We start from the raw sequence: 24,562 nt of genomic DNA, 5'->3' as shown, positions 1-24,562 counted from the left end.
TTTAGCTCCAATTTTGTGAAATTTTCTTCAAATTCGATGAATTTTTAGTATAAATTGATTTTTTTTCCCCTTGAATCCAAAGAAAACCTGGCAATAGAAAACCTATCATTGCCACAACCAATTTGCGTAGGTTATATTATCATTTTCGTCAACTGTTATATATATATATATATATATATATTCATTTTTCCTCTATAAAATCAACCCGTCGCAACACACGAGTAACTACACTTGTTTAGAATAAAACGGGAAGGACAATATATTCATAGTGCAAGAGAACCACAACAAAAGAACAAGATTGCCGTCATTAATGAATTAAATGGGCGTTTGATTCGCATTATAGAAAAATCCCAGGATTTTTTGCTAGATTAAAAGAAAATTCTCCACCTAAAAACCAAATTACTGAAAATTTTAATATTCTTGCACTTAGTTCATACGGTAATTTCATCTTTTAGATCATTAGCAAGATGAAACTGTAGTATTTGAGTTGACCATTTGGTTTCCTGCAATATAAACAATAATATAGAAAATTTCACAAAGTCACTCTTAGACTTGAAATGTTTACTGATTTATAGAAAAATTATTTACCATTAGAATGTAAGACAAAAGGCATAATTTTAAAATTACCAAAAAAAAAAAAANTATAAATATATTATGAATGATTTCTCAACTATCTGCTTAAACATCATCACTGAACGTTTAATTCCAAATTTTTTAAAATATGATTTCAAATGTTTGGTTTGTTCATTGAAATTAAATTAGTTCTATTTCTAAACTTAAGTTGAGCCGCTTAATATATTTATTAAATTAAAATGGCCGAGAAAGTGAATTGAGCTTTTCTCGTAATGAATAAGATTTAGAACTTTACTCATATTAGCTGAAAAATAGCTCTATTTAAAAAAAAAAAAAAAAAAAAAAAACACAATCAAACTTAAATTTCATTACATGAGTTGGTGGTTCAAACTTTCAATTGTTTTTAAGCTCAGAAATTTTAAGAGTAATTTCCCAAGGAGTGAATTACTACCATCCAATTTATTGAATATAAGGGGGTATGTGTGGTAACTGAAGAGAGAATGGACAACAAGGGAGGGAGGGCCGTTGTGTGGTCTTTCAGCTGCTGTTGCGTGGAATTCTGAGAAAACCATGCTCCAGCTCTTCCAACTTCCTGTACATGACCAAACGAAATTAATCAGTTAACATTGTATAAGCAATTATACATCGCAGATTCTCACATCGTAGTCTTTTTTTTCAGCGTAGTAAAAAAGATGAAGATAAGAGTTGTGGGCAGTATTGCGCAATTGCTATCTATCTATATTTATTATTCCCCCCAGCTTAGCTCCTGCCACCTTGCTTTATAAATACAGATACATGCAGAACAGGAAAAATTAAGCGCGCAATCTGTTAAACTACAAAAGGCATTTGATCTCAAACCCACACACGATATACGCGTATATTACGCACACTCAAAAAGGACTTAAAAAGAAAGAAAAGGGAAAAAAAAAAAAAAAAAAAAGAGGAAAAAAAAGGAATCCTACCAGCAGGCAGGGGAAAAATGGTTCATCTGTTAATGCGGAGCGCCTCTTCAACCTTCCTTCCTGCACAGAGAAATAGTTGGTTAACATATTTACTAAGCAGTAAATTACACTTATCGAAGGTGCATTTCAAATATTTACAAATGTAAAGGTTCAGGGTTGATAATTGTCCTTAACGCATTGTGAATGCAAAAGCAAAAAGAGGAAATTTGTATAGGTGCGTAAAAGTGGATGAAGGACTTTAGTGAGTGACAAAGAGGAAAAGAAGAGCCATAAAAAGCATGCTAGCGAAATAACGTGCATACTTTCTCTTTCTCCGATCCCCCATAGTATTTCTCATGTCGGCCTTTGGGAGATTAGAGCTGGGCGCTCCCATAAACTGCATGGGCGACAACGTGGATCCACCGGCAGTAGTCATAGGGGGCAATGATGCAGGTGGAGCTTGAGGGTGCGCAGGTACGGATGCAGGCACAGGTGGAGGGGGCACGGGAGGTGCAGCGGGTTCAGGAAGAGGGCGTGGTAGGATGTGCTTCAGTCTGTTGTTCCTGTAGTTTTTCCAAAAGAAGTACTGCTGCCGATGAGCCAGCTCCTGTCAAAATGTTGCTGAAGGTCGGTAAAGTGGGACTAAATGTGTCCATCAAACTAAGAGAAGACGAGAACTGAAAAAGAATTAAAAGAAAGACATACAAATATAATGTATGAAAACAATCACCAAGCATGTTGCCTGATAAATAATGTAGTGTCAGTGCCTTTGGAGTGGGCTGTGTACCTAGCGACTTCCCCAACCCTTATATTAGAAAAGACTGGTGCACCAAAGCACTCTCTGTGATAACATCATTCCCAAAGAAGAAAATGTTATCCAGGAAGCATGTGTCATCCTCATAGATAAAGCCTCTCGATTTTAAATTTCTGACTTACAAATTAGAATACAAACTATGACTTCTTTTTACGTCACAAATGGTCCAAAAACACAAAATGACTGATGAAATTGTCAACACAAATTCTTAAAGAAAGCGTACAAGATTGAGATGACATTAAGCATACATTTATTGGGATAATAGAAAGGTCACCTTGCTTCCTGGGTGTGCCATTGCATTGCGGAAGTTTGCGTTTTGGAGAAGCTCTAGAAAGAAAAGGCAATGTGGATACCTAAATACATCAATAATAAATGTAATAATTGCAAATTACACATTCAAGCAACTATTCAATTAACAGACAGATAGAACAAACTAACGAAGAATAAAACAACAGAATATATCACTGCGAGCAAACATCTTCAAAATGCACTCATGTCATAGCAAAACTCACATTATAAATTTTATGTACTCAGGTCGTTGCCAGTATTGAAGGTACTTCAAGTACCCAATAAATGCCTCATCTTCAAAGTAACGATTTTGAGCTAGATCTGTGCGCCAGGATACATCAGAAAGGTAAAATCTCTGGTTATTTTAAATAAAATATGATAATTTAAAATTTTCATAAACATTTACTTAATACATATGTTGTAGGCCCTGCTTTTAAAATCTCCTCGGAGATTCCATCAGGTGGGTTGGTTACGTGAGTAACCAACACACGCAACTCTGTCCAAGTGGATCGTCGAGTTCACCCCATTTGTTTTTAAATTAATCTACAAGATATTTTAAATAAAAATTTATTTTAATTTAAAATTATTCTAAAGGATGGTTTTAATTATTTTACATGAGCAACCTTAGGCATCTTCATTTAAATGTTTTCTCATCCGACAGATGATATTGATGTATAGGCTATATCAAATTCTTCCTACTTTGAGGTTTCCTTTTCCCTTTCTCACACCTTTTGTTTTCAACCCTATCCAAAACTTTTCAGCGGTCAGAGTCTCTCAGTGTTTGAAATTCACTGGATTTCAACAATGCATATGACTTCCGGCGTTGATGGGTTGTGATTGTATCTTGGTAAGTAGCGAGCAAAAGACTAATGTCACCCATAAAAGGAGCCTGAAACTACTCTAAGGAAAGTGTGGCAAGCGCGCCTTCACTAACACAGTCCACTTCTCTAACCTTTCTTAATTAATTAATAGTTTAAACAATTTTAAAATATTATATTCTACTTTTTCTAATTTCAAAGTAGATTTCTTCGTAAAGTAGAGCTTTGCATTTGATTGTTTACTTGCTATTTTTTGAGAATGTTGCCTCATCATGATGATTTTAAATCTAGAATTTCGTTGGATCTAATTTTAGAAGATGGCGACACCATACACAACATTGATTCGCTTGGGCCTTTATGTCAGCAATAATCAATCTAGAATTGACGATACATCGAAAGATTCATCCTCTAAAGAGAAGGATGATTCAACTTCCAAAAAGAATGATGTCATCACTCAAGAGAAAGGACCCACCAAATCACCAAAAGAAATTAATTTTTTATGTCATGATTGTATTTTAAATGTATTATTTGATCAGCTTTATGACATTTATTGTCCTACTTCATCTTCTTCTAAATTTTGGAATGCTTTAGAATCTACATATGGTGAAGAAGATATTGGCTTAGAGAAATGCACTGTTGATTCTTTCAATAACTATAAATGATTGATAAACATTTCATTATTGAACACACATATGGATTGCAAGATACTGTTGATACTTTGAAAGTATATGGCATTCACAGATCTGAAAAATATGTTATTGCCTCTACTATTGAAAAAGTATCACTGTGGAATTTGAGATATTATTTATGCTTTGGAAGAATATCTGAAAAAGATGTTGCCCTATTATTGAAAAAGTACCTCTTATTTGGAATTTGTATACTCAAACCTTAAGGCATGACAAAAATGACTTGATTTAGATTATTTGATTGCACCATTCAGAATCGACGAAAAAACAAAGAGATACAGGCAAATCTCAATTCAAGTAAGAGTCAATTAAATGTGAATTTAGTTGAAGTTACGAAAAAGTATAATGATCTTCCAATCGGAAAGATGTTCAAAGGAAAAATTAAACATATGAAAAGTAATTTTCTTAAACCAAAGGGCAAATTAACTAAGAATAGGAAAGGAAAGAAGTGGTGGGTTTGTAGAAGAACTAATCATTTGGCCAAAGACTATTACTACTGAAAGCACAGTCTAATGAAAAAAAGGAAAATAAAGGCCATGAGAATTTGCGGCCGCAAGTGAATTTAGTGGCCAACACTTATGCCCCCACTCCTCAGAGGTATGTGAGTGTATCCCCTGAAATTAATTGCTTTAGTCTTTCCACAGATTGGTACTGGGGCAACTATGCATGTGTGCTTTAATAAATCATATCTTTCTTGTTTCCAGGACCCTTGGAGGAAATGTAAACACGGGAAGTGAATCCACAACAAATGTGCTTGGAGAAGGATGTGTGCATCTAAAGTAAACATCTGGGAATGCCCTAACTCTATATCCTGTGATGTATATACCCTATATGAGAAGAAACTTGATTAGCAGATCAATGTTTGCACAATATGGTTATCGTTTATTATTTGAATCTAATAATGTTATTTTAAGTTTTAACTAAGTTAGGGTCTTTTTGTTGGAAAAGGTTATCTACATAATAGTATGTTTATTGCATTTTCTTCTTCCAGTAGTAATACAGTTGTTTCTTTTTATTCAACATTTCTTACTGAATCTTTCTCTATTTGGCATGCAAGATTAGGACATGCAGATAACAGAAAATTTGTGAGAATAATGAAAATGAATTTGATTCCAAAATCAGTTTCAAATTTTTCTTCCTAAGTTTCAGATTTTTTGCTCAAGCAAAACAACTTAGAAAACCCTTTAAATGGAATAGCAAAACGAAAAAAGTACTAGATAAGGTGAAGATTATGTTTTATTATTTCTGGCTGACCGAACAATTTGTGCAGGAAAGTATTATTAAGTGCTTGCTATATAATTAAAAGAGTTCACTACTAAATTGTGACCAAGCACCTGATAAATTGTAGAAAGTTAAAAAGCCTAACCTAAACTATTTTAGAGTTTGGGGTTGCTTAGCAAAAATTTCTGTTTCACAAAATTAAAAGAGAAAACTTGGTCCCAAATTGTGGATGGAGTTTTATCGGATATGCGATGAATAGTTCTGCATATAGAATCCTCGTTATAAATTCTGAAACCAGAAAAATTTCTACTGACACTATTATGGAATCTAGAGATGTAATTTTGAAAATATATTATGAAAGGTTAGCAACTACTATAATATAAAGATTCTACTAACATGAATGTGTCTCCAAATTTGGGGTTTTGGGCTACTAAGCCTACACAATTTTTTAATTGTAAAAATAGGCATCGAAAATTTTTATTGTAAAAGTAGACCAAACAGTGATTTACTGATTTTTTCTAAAAGCAGTAAGTCATTCACCGCTTTTACCTAACTTGTATATTTTCTACATCCAAACTCCAAGAGATGAATAATATTAAATACAAAATAATTTTAACACTTTGAAGAAAGCGGTGAATGATTTACCGCATTTATAATGCGGTAAATTTTTTATGAATAAAAAATTTTGTAATTCATTCATCGCATAGGCCTCATTTTGTAAATAATTTTTTTAGAGGACTATTTTTACAATTATAATGTTTTTTTAATCTATGAATAAAAAAATTTCTTCAAATTATATACTACCCAATGAAATTGAATCTGAAAATCAATTGGGTGAGGGTGAGAGAATAAGAAAAGAACGAATTGTTGTGAAGGTTCCTACTTTCTCTTGATGGAAACTTTTGTTATTAACAATAATAATCCTCTAATCTGTAAGGATGCTATAAATTCAAATGCAAATAGTTTTGGAAAGAAGCCATAAAAAGTAAAATAGATTCCATAATTGCTCATAATACTAGAGAGTGATATGCCAAATGGTTGCAAAACAATTGGGCGCAAATGATTATTTAGAAAAAAGTTTTATCCAGATGGAATTGTAAAAGAAATAAAGAAATAAAGCAAAGTTGGTTACTAAGGAAGCAATTTTGAATGGAGGTTTAATAATATATATATATATATGAACCAGCCTGAAGGGTTTGTAAACCCAAATAAAAAGCACAGAGTCTGCAAATTAAATCAATCATTATATGAGCTAAAATAGGTGCCTTAACAGTGTTCCTTTAGATTTGAAGTTATCATATCTAATGGTTTCTCAAATAGATTTTGATCAATATGTTTATTTCAAAAGAGAACCATTAGAAAGCTCTAGAGAGATTACTAAAATATTTAAAAGAAATCATGAGTTATGGATTGCAACTACAATGGTTATCCAATTGTATTAGAATCTAAGATATTAGAAAGATATAGTAATGCTAGTTGGATAACTTATGTTGATGAAACTAAATCCACCAGCAGATATGTTCTTACTTTAGGAAGTGGTGTACTTTCATGGAAATCATGTAAACAAACTTTAATTCCATCAACTAACTATGGAAGCCAAGCTTATTGCTATAGATCTTGTTGTTTATGAGGCACATCATCTAAGAGGCTTATTACTTGCTATTATATTAATAATCCAATGCCTCCCTACTATTATACATTATGATAGATGCTCGGCTATAGCAAAGGCCGATAATAAAAAGCACAAATACCATGAATTTCAAAAATGAAAAAAGAGAAGAAAGAAACTCATCAAGAGTTTCAGTTTAAGTGTTAGGTTCCAAAGCGTGAATATCAGGTTCCGAACCTGAGAAGGGAATCCGTGGGGAAGGGTTCTGTTTCTGTGAAACCTGTTGAGGGGTTTCGGAACATGACCATGTTGCAAAACACCAATGTGAGGTGTCGGAACCTAGCTGGCTGAAGTTTGTATGTGGGGTGACGGCTTTGTTGCAAAGAGTGGTGCCTTAACGGGCTTATTTGCAATTGTCTTTTCCCCTCACTATATAAGGGACCTCTTGAGAACCCTGGCCCCTTTTTCCCTCTTCCCTCTTCGTTCCCAAGGAGCATCTTCTCCCCTCTCACTCTCCCTGACTCTTTCTCTCACACAATCTCCACCAATTTTGAAGGAAAGTGAGTTCATCTCCTTCTTAGTCAAGCTTCTCCGGTAAGAATAACAAGCTTTCGGAGCTTCCGAGTGAGGTATCACAACCTTTCGAACCTCTTTGTTGGGAGAGAACCCTAAGATCAAGTGAATGTTCTTTAATCCTTGATCCTGTTACGAGATTTTGTCGCATTTTGTGTCTTTCGTGAGTTTTGAGCTCTAAATGAGCTTTGTTGACGTTTTCACCATAATTTTATGGAATGTGTAGAAAACCCCTATGTTTTCTCATGGCTAACCAGTGTGAATCCCCAAGCTTGATTTATGATGCATTGTTCTTTCGGAGCATCTTTGAAGGGTTCCTTGAAAGATTTGTTGGTCATACAACAAAAAATCATCATTTTTGGTATGAAAGACCCACTTTGCGAAATTGATAGTGGATTCTTATAATTTCGAGTTTCTTTCGGCTCACCTTAGAGCATTATTGGGAGTTTAGAGTGATTGGAGAAAGATTCTGAGTAAATCAATGTTGCAACTCAGTGAATTTCAGTGTAGGTGGTCGCTGAGCTTCAGCTAGCAGTTAGGTTCTGGAACCTGCAAGTGGGTTATGGAGGTGCCTCAATAGAACAGCACGCGAGGATTCTGCATAACCCAGCCATGGGTTCCGAAACCCAAGGGAGGTTGCGGAACCTGTGAGCGGGTTTCGGAGGCACCTCAATAAAACAGTACGTGAGGGTTTTGTTTCTGCAGAACCCAACCCTGGGTTCCAGAACCCAAGGGAGATTCCGGAACCTAAAACTTAGGGTTCAAAACCTGACACTCCATAAGCTCTAATAATGGGTTTTTCAAAGCTATTTTCACCGCAAATCGCGTGTTAGAGTAGTTCATGATCTGAATCATCTGATTGCCCTCCTCATAGGTTCAAATGGGTGTTGAGGAGATGTGTGCCGGCCATAGCCGTCACATAAGCATTTTGAAGTGGGTGCACTCTCTGAAGCAGGTTTAGCTACACCCTGTTTGCTTTACCTTACCTAACCTTTTAATATACATGATATGAATTGTTGTAACTCCATGTGGCGAGTCTGGTCATGCGCCTGATAAGGCTTCCGCACTGGGGCATTACACGCAATGATAAAAAGAGACACAAGGCATGATAGCTTATATGACTTTTTTTTTTTTTGAAAAGACGCGTTGCAACACAAAATTGATCTTGTTCCTGCTTATCCCAGAAGTTATACCTGCAGCAGCCAGCAGGAATAAGCAACAACAGCTTACTCCCGAATGAAATGATAACTAAATGATGGTTCAAACCCAAAAGGCACCATTACCCATTGCATGGTAGAAATGGCTTAAAATATTATTATAATTTTTTATATTCTAATTATTTTGATTATAAAGGTTTCAAATAAGTGGGGCAATTCTTATTCATTTTAAATACAATATGATAATTTAAAACTTTAATAAACATTTATCAATATATATGTTGTGGGCCCTATTTTCAAAATCTCCTTGGAGATGTCCTTAAGTGGGATGGTTACATGCGTGACCAATTGCCGCAACTACTTCCGAGTGGATTGTTGCGCTCAGTCCCTTGTACCTTTTGAAAATTATTTTTTAATTAATCTAAACAACAGTTTTAATTTAAAACTATTCTACTGGTTGAAGTTGCAACGATGCCTTAGGCATCCCTTCGTACATAATTTAGACATTCTACCATCCAATAGATTATATTGATGTTTTGATTTTATTAACATCTTCGTAAGTATTCTGAGATTTCCCTCTCCTTTCTTACAACTGTCAGCTTTTAATCCTCTCCTACTTAAAGCGATCAAAGGCTCCTTGCGTTCAAAGTTCACCGGATTTCAACAGTGCATATGGCTTTCAGCAGAGGTGAGTTGTGCTTGTACATTGAGTAGCAGGCAGAAGACTGAAGTGCACCATTAAAGGGGTTCAAACTACTATACGGAAAGCGTGTCAAGCACGCCTTCACTAACCCAATCCAATTCTTTGACCTTTCTCAATTAAGTATATTTTAAAAAGTAAAAAAAAAAAATAAATTCTACTTTTTGAATTTCGACAAAAATCCACTAGCTAATGTGGATGGAGAGGGCTTAATCTCTAGAAATCACCAAAGGGAATTCTAGTCAAGGAGACTCACAGTGGATATAGGTAGGGTTAGCCAAGCACTGAACGAACTCCAACTCAAGTAGAAACCTCTGGCGCCCATCGTCGGGGTCCTTGTACGGGTTATTTGGTCTGTAAATTTGCAAATATTAAGGAAAATACAAAGAAAAAAAGGTACAAATCTGAAAGGAAAAACTTTTTCTGTGGAAACAAATATAAGAATCACAAAATTTTAAAGAGGAAGGAATATAAGAATCACGAAATTTTAAAGAGGAAGGGAAAGAAAAAGAGGATGGAGCAGAAGAAGCACTTACAGTGGTGGGGATTCAACTGGGCAATCCATGCTCTCTTTGCTTGAAACCATGGAGTTTGCAAATTTCGGATTTGCTCACTTCGTGCCTGAGACGCAAGCAGTGGATATATAGAAAAGACAAAGGAGATCGAGTGCAGTAGAGTAGAGCTAAATAGAACATGAGGCACATGAAAAGCACATAGGTTACTGTCATGGTCTAGTCCTATCGAATTAGTTTATCCAAAACCAATTTACAGGGCTACGTGGCTGCCAAAATCGCTCAAGAACCATTTCCCTCACTTTCTTTCACTATCTTTTTTTTTCATTATATCAATCAAGCACACTCATAATTATTTTCAATTTATGCCAAATCAGACACTACTAAACATAATATTGTTGCAACATATATTAATATCATTTTTAATAGTTTTACGTACAATCAAACATCTCTAACTAAAACAAACAAATATTATTCTCGACTTAGTCCAAGAATTCAAACCAAAAATTGAGTCTACCTCCTTTCATTGTTCGATTTAGTACGGGGTTTCCGGGTGTTTTTCTTCAAGGAATCCCCTTACCAAAAAGTATTCTCTTTATGGGATAAGGTTGTGGGTTTATAAGTATCGTCTTTTATGGGATTCCCTTAAAGAAAAATATTCTCTTTATGGGTCAAGTTTGCTCAAACTTTAAATTCAATAATCCAAGTAATTTTGTAGAGTACTGGACCTTGGCGAGTAGACAAGGTTACAATATGAGTTGCTTTTCAGCATGTTCTTACAGTGCTTGACTGAGTTAGAGATGTTTTAGCATGAAATGGATGCGAAAACAAACTCGAAAAATCAAATTTCATCTTGCGGAGGACTAAAATTCAAAAACTTGATTTAGTGGACTTATTAGCATTTTGTGCATGTGTGAATGGATTTCCACTAAGCCTCAGGGAGTTTCTTGAAGCTTATCTCCTCATCGAGCTGCCACTTTAGAGAGAGAGGGAGGAGAGAGGGAAGAAGAGAGAGGGAAAAGATGAAAAGTGAGAAGGGTTGGAGGATGTCAATTGATTCGACGAGTCGAACGAGATTGCGCGTGCGTAGAATTTCTTCGGCTCTTCGACAGCAACATTAGAAGTTTTCTTTTTTTTTCTTCTTCTTCCTTTCTCTTCCCTCCTCACTCTCTTCCTGCTCTATTCCCTGTTTTCAACTTGCTGGATGGCAGCCAGCAGCTGCGGCCCTACGCACGAACAGCAGCTGCAGCAGCTTGAGCTGAAGCTTCAAGCTGCTGCAGCAGCAGCAGCAACTGCAGCATTAAGCTGCAATAGCAGTAGCTGCAGTATGCTGTAGCAGCAGCTTCTGCAGCAGCTGAAGGTGCAATAGCAGCAGCTGCAGCATTAGAGAGCTGCAGCAGCAGCTTCTGCAGCAGCTGCTGCAGCAACAGCAGCCAGGTAGCAGCAGCGAGGGAGGGCTCAATTGTGTGCAATGGAAGTTTCTGATGGAGAAAATTGATGCTTACAGTTTGGATTAAATTGAGTTCAATCAAAGCCTCAATTTTAAAATAGAGATTCAATTGCAGGAAAGAGGGTAGTAAAGCTCAATTTCCATCTTCCACCTACTTGGAATTTCGGATTAATTGTTTGGAATCAAGTAAATTTAGAATTTGAGCTGATTCGTAAGTAATACCGAAATTTCATTAATTGTTTTGATCCAATCCACAAATCTGAAATTGTAGCTGCAAAATTGAGCTCTTTTTGGCATTCTAGTAAGGGAGAGGAACTTGTGAATTTATCCCTTCAACCAAATATCAGGTTGGTGTAAGTTAAATTTCAATTTTTAGGTGTTATGAGCTGAAATTGCAAGGATTGATGGAATTTCGTTAAGTTTCTTAATTCCAGACTTTAGTGCAGCGAATCCGTGGTTGGAGTGGGCATTTCCCTTATTCTTCCCTACTTGAATTGAAGTTGAGAAGCTTGAAAAACACCCCGCTCAACTGATAGTAAGATAACATGAGCTAAATTCTAGTGAATTTCAGAATTGCTATGCGAATTCCAGCAGTGATCCACTTTGATTGTTTGATTAGTGTAGCTTTTCCTTGCTGATTTGCAGAACTTCCTTGACTAATTCCAGCTGGAATTTGGATTGAAAAGAGGTGCACTTGGGCCGAGTCCTTATCGTGGTTGGAATAGCTAACGAGGTGGGTTCCGAGTCGTCGAAAACAACAAATTTCCTTCTATGTCTATTTGCATGCATATGCATCCGTATATGGTCATATAGATTGATAAAGGGTTATGTTAGCATGGAATTGAGTGGAAGAGTGGATTTCTATCACGTGTATATGTGAGTGATGATTTATGCATGAACAATAAGTCCAGTAGGCATGACATATGTATATATATGTGGTTTTATACGTTGATAGAGGTGATATTAGCATGAAATTGAGTAGAGAGTATGGATTTCAACTTATTCACATATGGGTACTAATTTAGGCCATACTATGTGAATCATAAGTCTAATAGTCGCGATATAGTGAATTGTTATCAATATCTCATATTGGATATTTTAGCTTAGGCCGTGGGAGGCCAGTTGACATCTTACGCATAGTGGTGAGTCATTTATATCCATTTGCATTGTACATGCCATAAATTATATGATAGAGGCCATGGATAGCACGACAGTAGTGGGCAGATGTTTGGACATAGAGAGAAAATATGAATATTCTACTGTGACATCTGACTTAGAGATTACTCTATGATTATACTGAGGACATTAGGTTGGGTACTTATGATCTTTTTGATCATCACATAAACTATAGCTTGCAGAGCCACATTGAGCTTGACAGAGTTACGCGCTATTAGCCTCAAAAGAGGTCGCTCCCCTCGAGTGCCGCTCCGAGCTAGCCAGTGATAGCAGAGACAGTAACCTAGGTGTTGCTGACACACCTGCGGGAGTGTGTCCGTGCACTAGGCGGGCGCAGGCTTGACCGGACCTATGAGTCGGTGGTTGCAATTGGGTCGCATTACTACATTAGTGTATTAACATTGATGCATGCTTTAGTCACCTGCTTTCCTGCTCATTACATGTATAGAGGCATGATAGTTCAGTAGTTATATATATGTTCAAACTATATCTCTATTCTTGCCTCTAGTAGACCTAATGGGAAAGGTTGTGGTTGTCGCCGACCGTATCCACTGGAAACTACTATTTAAAAATTCACACGCCCTCTTGTGGTTTACTTTTTAGAGACAGCTGCTCCATCCATTGATCGAGGTAAGGGGATTGTGCCGTAGATAGCATCTCCTACCAATATACATGAGCAATAGAGGACCACCAGTAGAGGGTTTTGGTTATGTACTGTACAGCAAGACTGGCAAGGGCCTTTTCTTGTATATCCACATTTTGAGAGTTGTGATTATGCATTCATATGTACAGTGACATCTAGTGGATAGTGTAGTTTTATATACATAGTGCTCTGATACATGAGGTTTTTTTTATTATGTGATTCTAGAATGGTTACTCGTGAATTGTGGAATTGTTTAGTTTTGGATTTTAGAGTTCCTTGCTTTCGCTGTTGCTTCAATTGTGTTGGACGCTTCGTGTGTACAGGGTTGGTGTACATACGGTAGTCTGCTGTCGTTCCCGTGGTTTCCACTGTGGAATCGGGGTATGAAAAATTTTTAAGTATTTAACTTTCAATATAAGAGATATGACAAGTAAAAAGGCTAGGATTATAAAGAATGACACATATTGGCACATTATGATCTATTTGTTTGTTCACCATCTGCTAGGCCCTATTAGAGATTCAAAATGTTGCAAAAAGCAGAGTTATTCAAAAAACTATACTATATTTTAACTGTAAATCTTTGGAACAAGTTATTACTATAGCAAATCAAAAAAATAATTATTACAACATTAGTCTTTTAACCGCACAAGCATTTTCTTAGCATTATGCCATGATGAATGAGAAGTCAATATTAACTTAATTGTGCTTATTGTACTTACAGCAGTTTTATTAAATGCAGTTATATCTACCATATTAAACATTGTCCAGCTTGAAGCCTCTTTATTATTTAAGGACCACATTTATTTTTATCAAAACCTATTACACTTCCAAAAGACCAAAAGGCCAATTACATAAAGTAGGTCTACAAAATCAGATACATGTAAATCAGGTCAATTGATCATCACAAAGCTAGACCTATTGAGAAGGACTACAAGCAAAAGCCAACCATCGATTGTCACAAAGTGTTCACTCCTTTCACCAAATTGAGGATTTTACAGCTTCTAATTGCACTGGGAGTCAAAACCAACGGATGATCCATCAGATGGACTTCCAATCTACCTCAACTAATTTAATGTTAGCCATATTGCCTCACCACATTTTCTAAATCATATTTCATGCTCTAAGAAGTTGGCCACACTACTTTCCTCATTTACTAAATCATATTCAATTATTTGGCCCTCCTCTTTTTTCTGATAATTGAAGAAGAATGTAATAACTTCCTAAATAGCTAAGTGTTACCTCTTCAATGACCACCCGATGTCTTGTATTTGGAAGAATTTTTGCTTCAGTCTAATATTGCAGTCACAAAGGGATTGTGGTCCAATCACCCTCAGCATAGCAGCATGTCTAGGGCCATTGTATGGCTAAAATTACAAAGCTCGAATAGACATAGAAGTATTATTTATTTTCTAGAACACCTGCAAATGGACATATGAACTTCAAACTTTTGCATTTTGCTACACAGCCTTCTCGATTGCTTGCATGTGGTATATCCGCACATTTATGCACCACACTGAAATTTCACAGTTGTTCTTCTTATTTCAGGTTTAAGTAAAAAAATTGCAGTAATCCTTTATGACGAAATGTTCAAACCAATTGATTTCATATGTTAACAGCCTACAATAAATAGAAAAAATAGTATAGAGTATAATTACAAGTTGACAAGTGGATATAGACTGCAGGTAAATTTTGGATGAGTCTGATACAGAAATACATTAGAAGAATCTCATGTTTTTTGCCTTTTTTAATAAAAATGTATGGCAAGATCTTGCCTGGTTACATAAATTACTTATTTGCTCCTTTTCCACATAATGTGTCTCTACACATCACAAACTATCAATCTACTTTAAATAGTTGCAGTCAAATAACAGTCAAGCAAAAACTCCATTCACGCCAAAAGACTCGAGGAATATTTAACACTACTAAGATACTTTAGAGATTATGTAACTTGTCCAAGTTTTACAACATAAATGGTCCTCTTAGGGGTGAAAACAGTCATATATTTAGCGAAACCATATTCACATCCTTTTTTTTTTTTCTGGATACAAATTCGGATGCGGATATGTGTCGGATGCTAAATTTCTGGATACAAATTCCTCACAATGTTTCAATTAAATGGCATGCACGTTTTGGTCATATTGGGCAGGATAGAATGACTAAATTAGTAAGAGACGGGCTATTGAGCTCGCTCACTAAAGTCGACCTACCCACATGTGAACATTATTTAGCGGGAAAAGCGACCCGAAAACCAGTTAATAAAGCTTCTAGGGCAGAATTTCCTTTACAATTGATCCATTTTGACATTTGTGGCCCAATGAGTGTGAGGGCAAGACATAGTGCTTTTTTCTTCATCACATTTATAGATGACCATACGCGCTTCGGTCATGTTTATCTGATCTCCCATAAGTTTGAAGTATTGGATTATTTTAGACGTTATATTTAATGAGGTTGAGAATCAGTTAGCTATGAAAATTAAAACCTTAAGAACTGATCAAGGCCGCGAGTATCTATCTGAATAATTCAAGAAATTGTGTGATAAAAAGGGAATAATTAAACAGCTGACAATTCCTGGCACTCCGCAGCAAAATGGTGTAGCGGAGAGAAGAAATCGCACCTTACTTGACATGATTAGGTCAATGATGGCGCAAGCAAATTTGTCTATCTCCTTTTGGGGAGACGCATTGTTAACTGCTGCCTACATTCTTAATCGTGTACCCTCCAAAACAGTACCTTCCACCTCTTATGAATTATGGACAGGCAGGAAACCAAATTTGGAGCACCTGCGTCCTTGGGGTTCGGCAGCTTATGTACACAACACTTCTCACAAGTATGGAAAGTTGGGTCCTAGAGGAAAGAAGTGTATCTTTATAAGATACCCTGAACACTCTAAGGGATACGTGTTCATTGGAAAGCAGCCAGATGGAAGTTTGACTGAGATTGAGTCGCGCGATGTTGAATTCCTCGAGGAGGATTTTCCTTATAGAAGTGAGGTTCGAAATGAAATTGAGTTCCATGAGATGAATGACTCTAGTATTGGCGCTTTTATTCGCTCAGTTGAGGCAGAGGAGGGACTCTGATACCTCTTGGGGATAGTGGGAGCGACTTACCTTTAGATAAGGAGCCTCAACTTCGTAGGAGCACACGTGTGGGAGTTTCCCGTCGTCGTTTTGAGATCGAGAGGGAAGCTTTCATGGTTGCTGCATATGATGATGATGAGCCTAGATCTTTCCAAGAGGCTCTCTCATTACCTACTCATAAAGAATGGTTGGATGCAATGATGGAGGAAATAGAATCGATGAAGTCAAATCATGTCTGGGACTTGGTTGACTTGCCACCAGGGCGCAAAACAATCAGGAATACATGGGTCCTCAAGATTAAGCACAAGGAAGACGGTTCTATCGATAGGAACAAGGCTCGCCTGGTAGCAAAGGGTTTTACCCAACGAGAAGGCGTTGATTACGAGAAAACCTTCTCTCCTGTCGAAAGATTTGCTTCGATCCGCCTAATCTTGACCATTGTTGCATATTTAGATTTGGAACTTTACCAAATGAACGTTAAAACTGCATTTCTCAATGGAGAACTAGATAAGGAGACCTATATGGATCAGCCTACTGGCTTCTCTGTAAAGGATAAGGAGTATAAAGTTTGTAAGCTCCGACGATCCATTTATGGATTGAATTAGTCCTCGAGACAGTGGTATATTCGATTTCATCGAGCCATCACTAAAGATGGATTTACGATGATTGAAGAAGATCACTGTGTATGTTAAACGGTCTAAAGGATTTTTTCTAATCCTTTCCTTATATGTTGATGACATCCTTTTGGCCGGGAATAATAAGGAGATGATTGTCGCCACTCAAACGTGGCTGTCCTTTAAGTTTGAAATGAAGGACATGGTGAAGCGAATGCTCGGAGTTAAGATCCTAAGAGATCGTTCAAAAAAACTTTTAGGTCTGTCTCAAGAGACTTACTTAAGAAAAGTTTTAGAACGATTTTAGATGCACAATTGCAAACCCATTGACCCTCCTATTGCTAAAGGTGAGAGTCTGAATCTTAAACAGTGCTCTAAAACTTCTGAACAGAAGGATAAGATGAATCGAATTCCATATACTAGTGCGGTCGGGAGCCTGATGTATGCTATGATGTGTACTCGGCCTGATATATGCTATGCCGTGGGCCTGGTTAGCCGTTTTCAGTCCAATCCGGGATTGGACCACTGGAAGGCTGTTAAAAGAATACTTCGTTACCTCGGAGGTACGATAGATTATGTGCTGTGCTATCAAGATACAGATTTACGTCTCATCGATTATAGCGATGCGGATTGGGCTGGTGACCTAGATGAGCGTAAGTCGACCTCAGGATATGCATTCTTGCTTGACAATGGTGCCAAATCTTGTAGTAAGAAACAGACTTGTGTAGCTCTTTCCACCATGGAGGCGGAGTTCGTGGCGTGTTCTGCGGCGGCTCAGGAGGCTATCTGGTTTAGAAGGTTCCTTCGAGATATTGGGGTTGTCACTTGTATTTCCGTTCCTGTGACGATCTATTGCGACAGTATGGCAGTGATTGCATACACGAAGGATCCGAAATATCATGGCAAGACTAAGCACATCGACTTAAAGTATCACTTCGTTCGTAAGGCAGTGGCGCAGAAGGAAATAATCCTGGAACACATCTCTACGAGTCACATGGTCGCAGATCCTCTGACTAAGCCTATTGTTAGGACATGGGTTTTGGCTCATGTTAAAGCTCTTGGACTTCGTAGGATTTGATTGTGTAGACAGTCGATTATTTTTGGGCATTTCTTTTTGTAATATTTTTTGGTTATTTAATTACAAATTATTATTTTGGCAAAGATATTTGGTAAGATTAGCGCACGTGCATATATTTCCTATATTGTTGTAGAACGGATTGATAGTATGTCACAAGCCGATTAGCCCTCTCACACAGGCAATTATTCTTTTCGGCGCTGTAGAGAGCGAGCGAAAATTGAGGCATTAATGGAAGCCGTCTTGGTTGGCACCAAGATGAGGTCATTAATGAGACCGCATACGAATACTCCCACGATTCGTATGGCCTGTATATTAAGAGCCAGATGTGAGCTCACCGTTTGGTGCTTGAGATAGCGAGCAAATGGAGAACTCAGGCTAGACACTCCGGGAGTGTCTGAGCTAAGATCCGTAAGACATTGAGAAAGACATAAGCTTATTGAGATTCTCTGTCATAGCATGTATTTCATACTACATGTGCTGGGCAACCAAAAAAGAAGATGAGTGAATGGATCCCTGCTTCCTCATCGTGTGAGTTCTTATGGACATTATTTTGAGGCATTGTCCTATATATGTTAGATGCCCTTAGTGACTTTTGACTATGTCATTAAGTGAAAGAATTGATGTTGCTACTTTGGCATGTTTCCTACGGCTATGAGTGATGCGGCTTTACGGGGCATTGCTGGGAAAGCAATCAGTTCTCAACTTGGTGGCATGAGGGCTTAAGGAAGACTAGTTGAATTACATTCACACACTTTGACTCATGTCGACAGGTTGTGTCGCTTCAGTATAGCGAAACAATCATGAGTATAGTGTCATAATGTGCGCAATTGAGGTTAGTATGGCTCTTTGAGGGATTAGAGATGCTGAACCTGATGTAATTCAATGGTCTAGGGCATCACGAGTCTAATACTTTTTATTTGAGGGTTGATGTCTCTATGCTGGCCATATGCGGTTTCTAGTATAGAGCTCCCAAAATGCAGGTTGACTCGGCGGTCGCACTGTTCATTTTCCTGTATGAATAGAGTCAATAGTGGTGTAATGTTGAGGAAGTGGTTACGATGGCATCGATCCCGCTATGTGCGAGTGGGAGATGTTGGCATTCGGTTATTGAATCGGGTGCGCCCATAATCGCGCTCAATCCGACGGTTATCATATTGTCTAATTGGATTAGAATTAATCTCGCTTTTAAATTGGAAAGCTAATTAGAGATAAATTCTAATCATATTAGGATGACAATTAATAACTGATTTGGCCTTATCTCTTACGCACCTATTAGGATTTTGGAATCCCTTATAAATATGCGGGCGATCTCACATAAAAAAAAAAAAAAACAAGAAAAGAACGAGAAAACTAAGAGAAAATTGTAGAAACCACATCCTCCATTAACCTATTATTCTAGAGGGTCTTGAACGGTGGATTTGCGATCGTGCTTGTTTGTAGTTCGATCCACCGCGAGTTTGGAGCGTTAGAAGACTTTCAAGGACGATCCGAGGACACGTGAATCAACCTCTACGATCCAGGCTCGTCGCGTTCTAGCGCGAAGCGCTTCTGCAAAAAGGTACGAACGAATCCTTCCGCTGCGTTCTACAATATCTGCTAAAAGACGGATTCGGATACGATCTGATATTTCTTCAGATTCGAGTATGGATTGGATTTATATTCGCATATTATTCTGATAATAATATATACTAATATGCACATAAGAATATGAACTATAAGTAGCAACAAGGCAACTACAATTTTACACTTTAGTATATATTAGCATATATTATTATTCAGACAATAGTATATATTAATAAACACATATGATCATGAACTAAAAGTTTGAAATTTCATATGCCTATGTTTTATTGAATAAAATCTATGATTTCGCCAACATAAATGCAAGTTTAACTAAAATTCGTGGAATAAAAAGAAAAAAAAATGAAGAACATAATAAACCATTTTATCTTGCTATTATATGTATTAGCATCCCCCTTATCTCCCCACAAAAAGAAATCAAACCCCCGCCTTATCTCCCTACAAATAGCAAATAAGTCGCCCTTATCTCCCCACAAAAAGCAATTAAGTCCTCCCTCCTCCCTTATCTCCCCACACATATTAGCAATCAAGCAATCCGGAACATTCTTAAACTAATTAAAAGAAAAGGGCATAAAATTTAAAGTATTAACATTAAGACGATACCAATCGTATTTAAAGACGTAGAGTTACAAATCTATTATTCTGAATATGATTTCTGAGACCATAACCAAAGAAAATACATAAATCACTATAAATCAAACTAAAGTCATAAATAAGCAAAAGTCACCATTTTCTATACCACTCTTTTTCTAACATTAAGTAGCCACCGTTACCCATCTCACCATCTTCACATGGATATACCTTTGTGCCCACTCCACAAGTAAAAAGCAAATAGAAATTGTTTTCTAAAACCTTTTAACAGCACTTTTTCCATACAAATAATTCATTGCTTACATTTATTGGTTTCCAAATTTTTAAGACCGTGACAAAAGGCTACTCCAATATTTTTCTTGAATACAAATTAGTTACTATAGCAGTTTTCTGCATAACTCCGCTTCTAACCGCAAAAAAAACCCATAGATTGTTTACATATCTAGAAATCGAAAAGCACAATATTAAAACGAAAGCAAAATGTGTCATACAACAACACATTAAATATACTCCCGCTACTGAAACACGAAATGAGCTAGCTATAGAACACTTAAAATGGGTCTCTGAATGTATCACGAATCTACTGTTACTCCTAAATTTGATCAGCAGATGTGCAGTGCAATTACTAGTCAAAGTGGAGCATTAGAAACTTGTATCTACAACTTGTGTGACTCAAGTAACTCAACAGTGGGGAGGGTTAGGCTTACCACAAGAAGAGCAAGCAGAGCTGTGGATCCAACTGAAGCGTTGGTGCTCAAAAGGAGAACTAACCCTAGATATCGCCGCCGCCGCCGCCGCCGCCGGGTCCTTGTCGTCCCCCTCACGCAGTGAGATTTAGGGTTTCTATGCGACTGTGCGTCGGGGTGAGGGGGAAAGGTGCGGAGTTCGGACCCGAACGACACGAGGAAAGAGTGAGAGAAGGGAACCTGTAACAACCTAGAAGAAAACAAGTTTTAGTAGTTAGATGTAGAAGAGGAGTAAAGGTAGCAGCTTTACTAGCTAGAAGGAGAATAAGGGCAGCAGCAGGTGGAGAGAAGGAGGTGCAGCAGGTGGGTCCGACAAGAAGCGATTTCGAAGGGGCTCAGGCGAAGTTGGTGAGGGCGAGCTCCTGGCTCGGCGTGCTCGTTACGATCATCGACGCCACCATCGCCGCCGGGGAGGCGGAGCCATGGCCGAATCGCGCCATGGGAGGTGCGAGTGGGAGAGAGGGAGATGGGAGGTCCGACGGAATCCATGTAGTTGGAGCAAAGAAGATGACTGGCGGATCGAAGCTCCAGATAGCCGGAGCGGAGGCAAAAGGCGGACCCATTACCCGCCTTTTCCAGAGCGGGCAGGAGGAGTGATCCGATACCGACCATAGTTAGTAAATTTGGATTCGGCAAAAATTCGGTACGGGTATAATTCGGATAAAATTCGTCTTCTAATTTTTAAATTTGTTGAAAAATACGGCTAAAAAATGGATTCTCCAATTATTCGGATACGTGATTTATACGGATATTATACGTTCGCCAATTAAAAATTCGGGATCAAAAATTCGGCTATTAAATTAAGTTTTGTTTCTCTCAAAATTTATGCTATTAGTATAAATACTCATATTTCTTAAGAATATAAGAATAAAGAGCTACAAAATTAAGCTAATTAAGTAAAAAAAAAATAGCAAACTATATTACGCCCCAAAGTAAATAAAGTTAGGAGCAAGAAATCTTGGGAGCTTGACACAACTAAGACAAATGTGAGAAGCAGGAAATCTTCAAACCAAAGCGGCGTCCTTTACCGGATAAATTACCTCAAAGTGTTCTGCGAGGTAGGAAGGGAATGGTTCACTTTGGCTTGGATTAATTACAGTATAAATTTTAAATCAATCGAATCTAACTTGGTTTGCAAAAATTAAAATAAAAAAAATCAAACCAACAGCATGCAAGGAAGACAATGCCAAATCATATTAAAAAAATATAAGGTTCGAAATCCACCATGAGAGGAACAAAGCGGCGTCCTTTACCGGATCGGAGTAGCGGCGGAAGGTATCGGAGAAGGGGCGAAGAGGTTACCTCTGAGCTGGGAGAGGCTGAGGAGGAGGAGGTGGGCGGTGACGGCGCAGACGCGGCGGTCATGGAGGAAGACCTTGGCGCGGGCGTAGGCGTGGCGCGGTACCAGGAGAGGATGGACTCGTTGAGGAAGGAAGGACTAGAGGGTTCTGAATCTTCTGATTACTGATCCATCGTTGGAGAGCGGAAGCGGAAGCGGAAGAGGAAGAGGAAGAGGCGACGAGGAGGGTTCTGATTTCTGAAGAGTGAAGAACTCGATCTTCGACGTGGCCACGCGGGGGCTTCCGATGGCATTCAGCGAGCGGCCGGAAGGGAAGAGGAGGAAGGAAAGGGATCGGCGGGCTGGGGTCAGTGGTAGGCGGCAGGGGTGAGTAGTTAGGGCGTTCCCCTGTTNTCGCAAGCAAGAGGGCCGTTTTTTTGGGCCGAATTATTCGCGAATCCCGTTTTATTCGCGAATAATTATTTTTGCTCAAAAAACCGCGAATTATTTCGAATTTTTGGCAAAAATTCGAAAACGGGTGTTTAATTCGGCATTTCAAAAATTCGCGAATAATTCGCGAATAATTTGCGAATTAACTAACTATGGTCACGACCCACGACCCACGACCCACGAGGCCTGCCGCCAGCGATCCAGCGCCCCTTTTTTTTTGGGACGAATTATTCGCGAATAAGTATATTTGACGAAAAAAACATGTTTTTTTTTTATTTTTGAGAAAAATACATAAACGGGTGTTTAATTTGTTTCTTAAAAAATTCGCGAATAATTCGCGAATTTTTCGCGAATTTACCAACCATGATACCCACAGCCTGACCGCAATAGCCACGGGTCGGTAGCAGACTTTCGGTTGGGGACCAATGGCGGACCCAATACCCGCAGGGTAGAGGGTCTAGAGGAGGAGGCGCCCGCTAACCCGCATCCATTCACTAGAGCACTTTGGACCTGCCGAGCCCAGACGAGGCCCATAAACCGTCCAAATTCAACATAGAAGGCCCACAGTTCCTTTTTTTAACAATTTTGCTGCTGAGCCCTCCTAGGATAGCTTAATTTCATTTCAGTACAAGTTGTAGATACTATATATATACACAAGGATGTAACAGCAAGGACATGAATGAGAAATTAATAGATCTTCTTCCCCAAACTTCTCCACTAAACCCTTCTCCTCCCAATTCTTCTCTAAACTCTTCTTCCGGCTCCTCTACTCTCAAATCGATCTCTCTTTCTCTACCTCTATCTCTATCTCTATCTCTATCCCCAACTGTCACGCCCCGGAACCCGGCGGAAGCCCGCCCGGTGCGTGTCCAGACCCACCATATACCTACAACATATAAGGCGTCTACAACAATAGTACAAAGAGGCAAGATATGTAAAACATCTATTAGGTTATCAGAGCATACAACAACTAAATTCTAATGACAAGTAGAATATCAAATAAACTAATTCACTAATGTAAACAATAAAGTAGTACTACATAAGATCTCAAATACAAGATTAGATATACAAAAATGGTGGTCTCTATATAAGGGCACAAAACTCTCATCCTCTCCAAGTAAAACAAAAAGAGAGGTGAACCACCTAATAGCAAAACCCCTCGCGACTATCTAGTAGCGACACCCTTACTGCGGTCCCTAGCCTCACCTGATATGGAAGGCTCTGCAATAAAAACAACAAAATAAGGAGCGTGAGAACTATTAATCAATAGTTCCCAGTAGGCAAGCCGCTGACCTCAGCGAACTACACTACTAGGCGATGGAGGCATGAGTAGTATGTTCTAAACATTAAATGGAATGAACAACACGTATATTGAGTATATAATAAAACTTACTAACTACTATGCCTCTACTTAGCATGAGTTTCCACAAGGATAAATGCTATTCTAACATGAATATGCATGTGTGTAAATAACATAATATCCTCAAGTACAACTAGTAAAATATGATTATTTACTAATTTGTCCAATGTCCACTTTGCATTTTAGTTTAATTTTGTTCCAATCATATAGGACCTACATAAGGGTAGTCCGACTTGCACCGTGTCTAATGGCCCCATGATAGTCAACATTTTCATCCTAAGAATGAGCCTCCCTCACGGCATCCCATTTCGGCGCCCAATCCCGCACGGGCGAGCATGTGTTGCGATGGCTATCTTCGGAGTGCCGGTTTGTGGGGAGCGACCCTCACAAGCATGTGCGAATGAGCATAATGGCAAGCAAGCATAATCATCGGTCTCAAGTCTCAAGTCATCATGTCTAAAACATGGTATAAAAGCTAGTAACCCAATTGCCCATCACTATGTCATCATGTAGAAGTTTAACCATTTACTAAGTTGAATCTCTTTATGGCATTTTTGTACACTATGTTCAACATGAGTTTATGTCCAAGAGCATATTGTTCTAGTCATTTTCATTACATTAAACA

The 24,562-nt window shown here is 38.1% G+C and overlaps 1 protein-coding gene across 3 annotated transcripts; it reads right to left on the bottom strand.

The window, feature by feature from the left end:
- Positions 907-22,534, bottom strand: LOC109728142 (mediator of RNA polymerase II transcription subunit 31). Of its 3 annotated transcripts, XM_020258480.1 has the most exons (9): positions 22,151-22,534; positions 20,810-21,038; positions 9,917-10,001; positions 9,637-9,734; positions 2,841-2,937; positions 2,603-2,681; positions 1,838-2,121; positions 1,536-1,595; positions 907-1,165 (listed from the first exon to the last, which is right to left on the bottom strand). In XM_020258480.1, exons 3-8 carry the CDS (start codon positions 9,964-9,966, stop codon positions 1,583-1,585), a joined length of 621 nt encoding a protein of 206 aa, XP_020114069.1. In that variant the 5' UTR covers positions 9,967-10,001; positions 20,810-21,038; positions 22,151-22,534; the 3' UTR covers positions 907-1,165; positions 1,536-1,582. The 3 variants fall into 3 exon arrangements, with proteins under 3 accessions (XP_020114069.1, XP_020114070.1, XP_020114071.1); XM_020258481.1 differs by lacking the exon at positions 20,810-21,038; XM_020258482.1 differs by lacking the exons at positions 20,810-21,038; positions 22,151-22,534 and adding an exon at positions 14,401-14,579.

Source organism: Ananas comosus, linkage group 23 (genome assembly GCF_001540865.1).
Source record: "Ananas comosus cultivar F153 linkage group 23, ASM154086v1, whole genome shotgun sequence".
In the NCBI taxonomy this organism is placed as follows: domain Eukaryota; kingdom Viridiplantae; phylum Streptophyta; class Magnoliopsida; order Poales; family Bromeliaceae; genus Ananas; species Ananas comosus.
The sequence above is the reverse complement of the archived record's forward strand: the minus strand, read 5'-3'. Positions and strand labels throughout refer to the sequence as shown.

Excerpts from the sequence above, each read along its gene's own strand:
- LOC109728142 (XM_020258480.1), bottom strand. The coding sequence starts at position 9,966 with ATGGTTTCAAGCAAAGAGAGCATGGATTGCCCAGTTGAATCCCCACCA. Across the intron at positions 9,735-9,916 it reads CCAGTTGAATCCCCACCACT|ACCAAATAACCCGTACAAGG; the intron begins GTAAGTGCTTCT and ends GCAAATTTACAG. Across the intron at positions 2,122-2,602 it reads TGGCACACCCAGGAAGCAAG|GAGCTGGCTCATCGGCAGCA; the intron begins GTGACCTTTCTA and ends ACATTTTGACAG.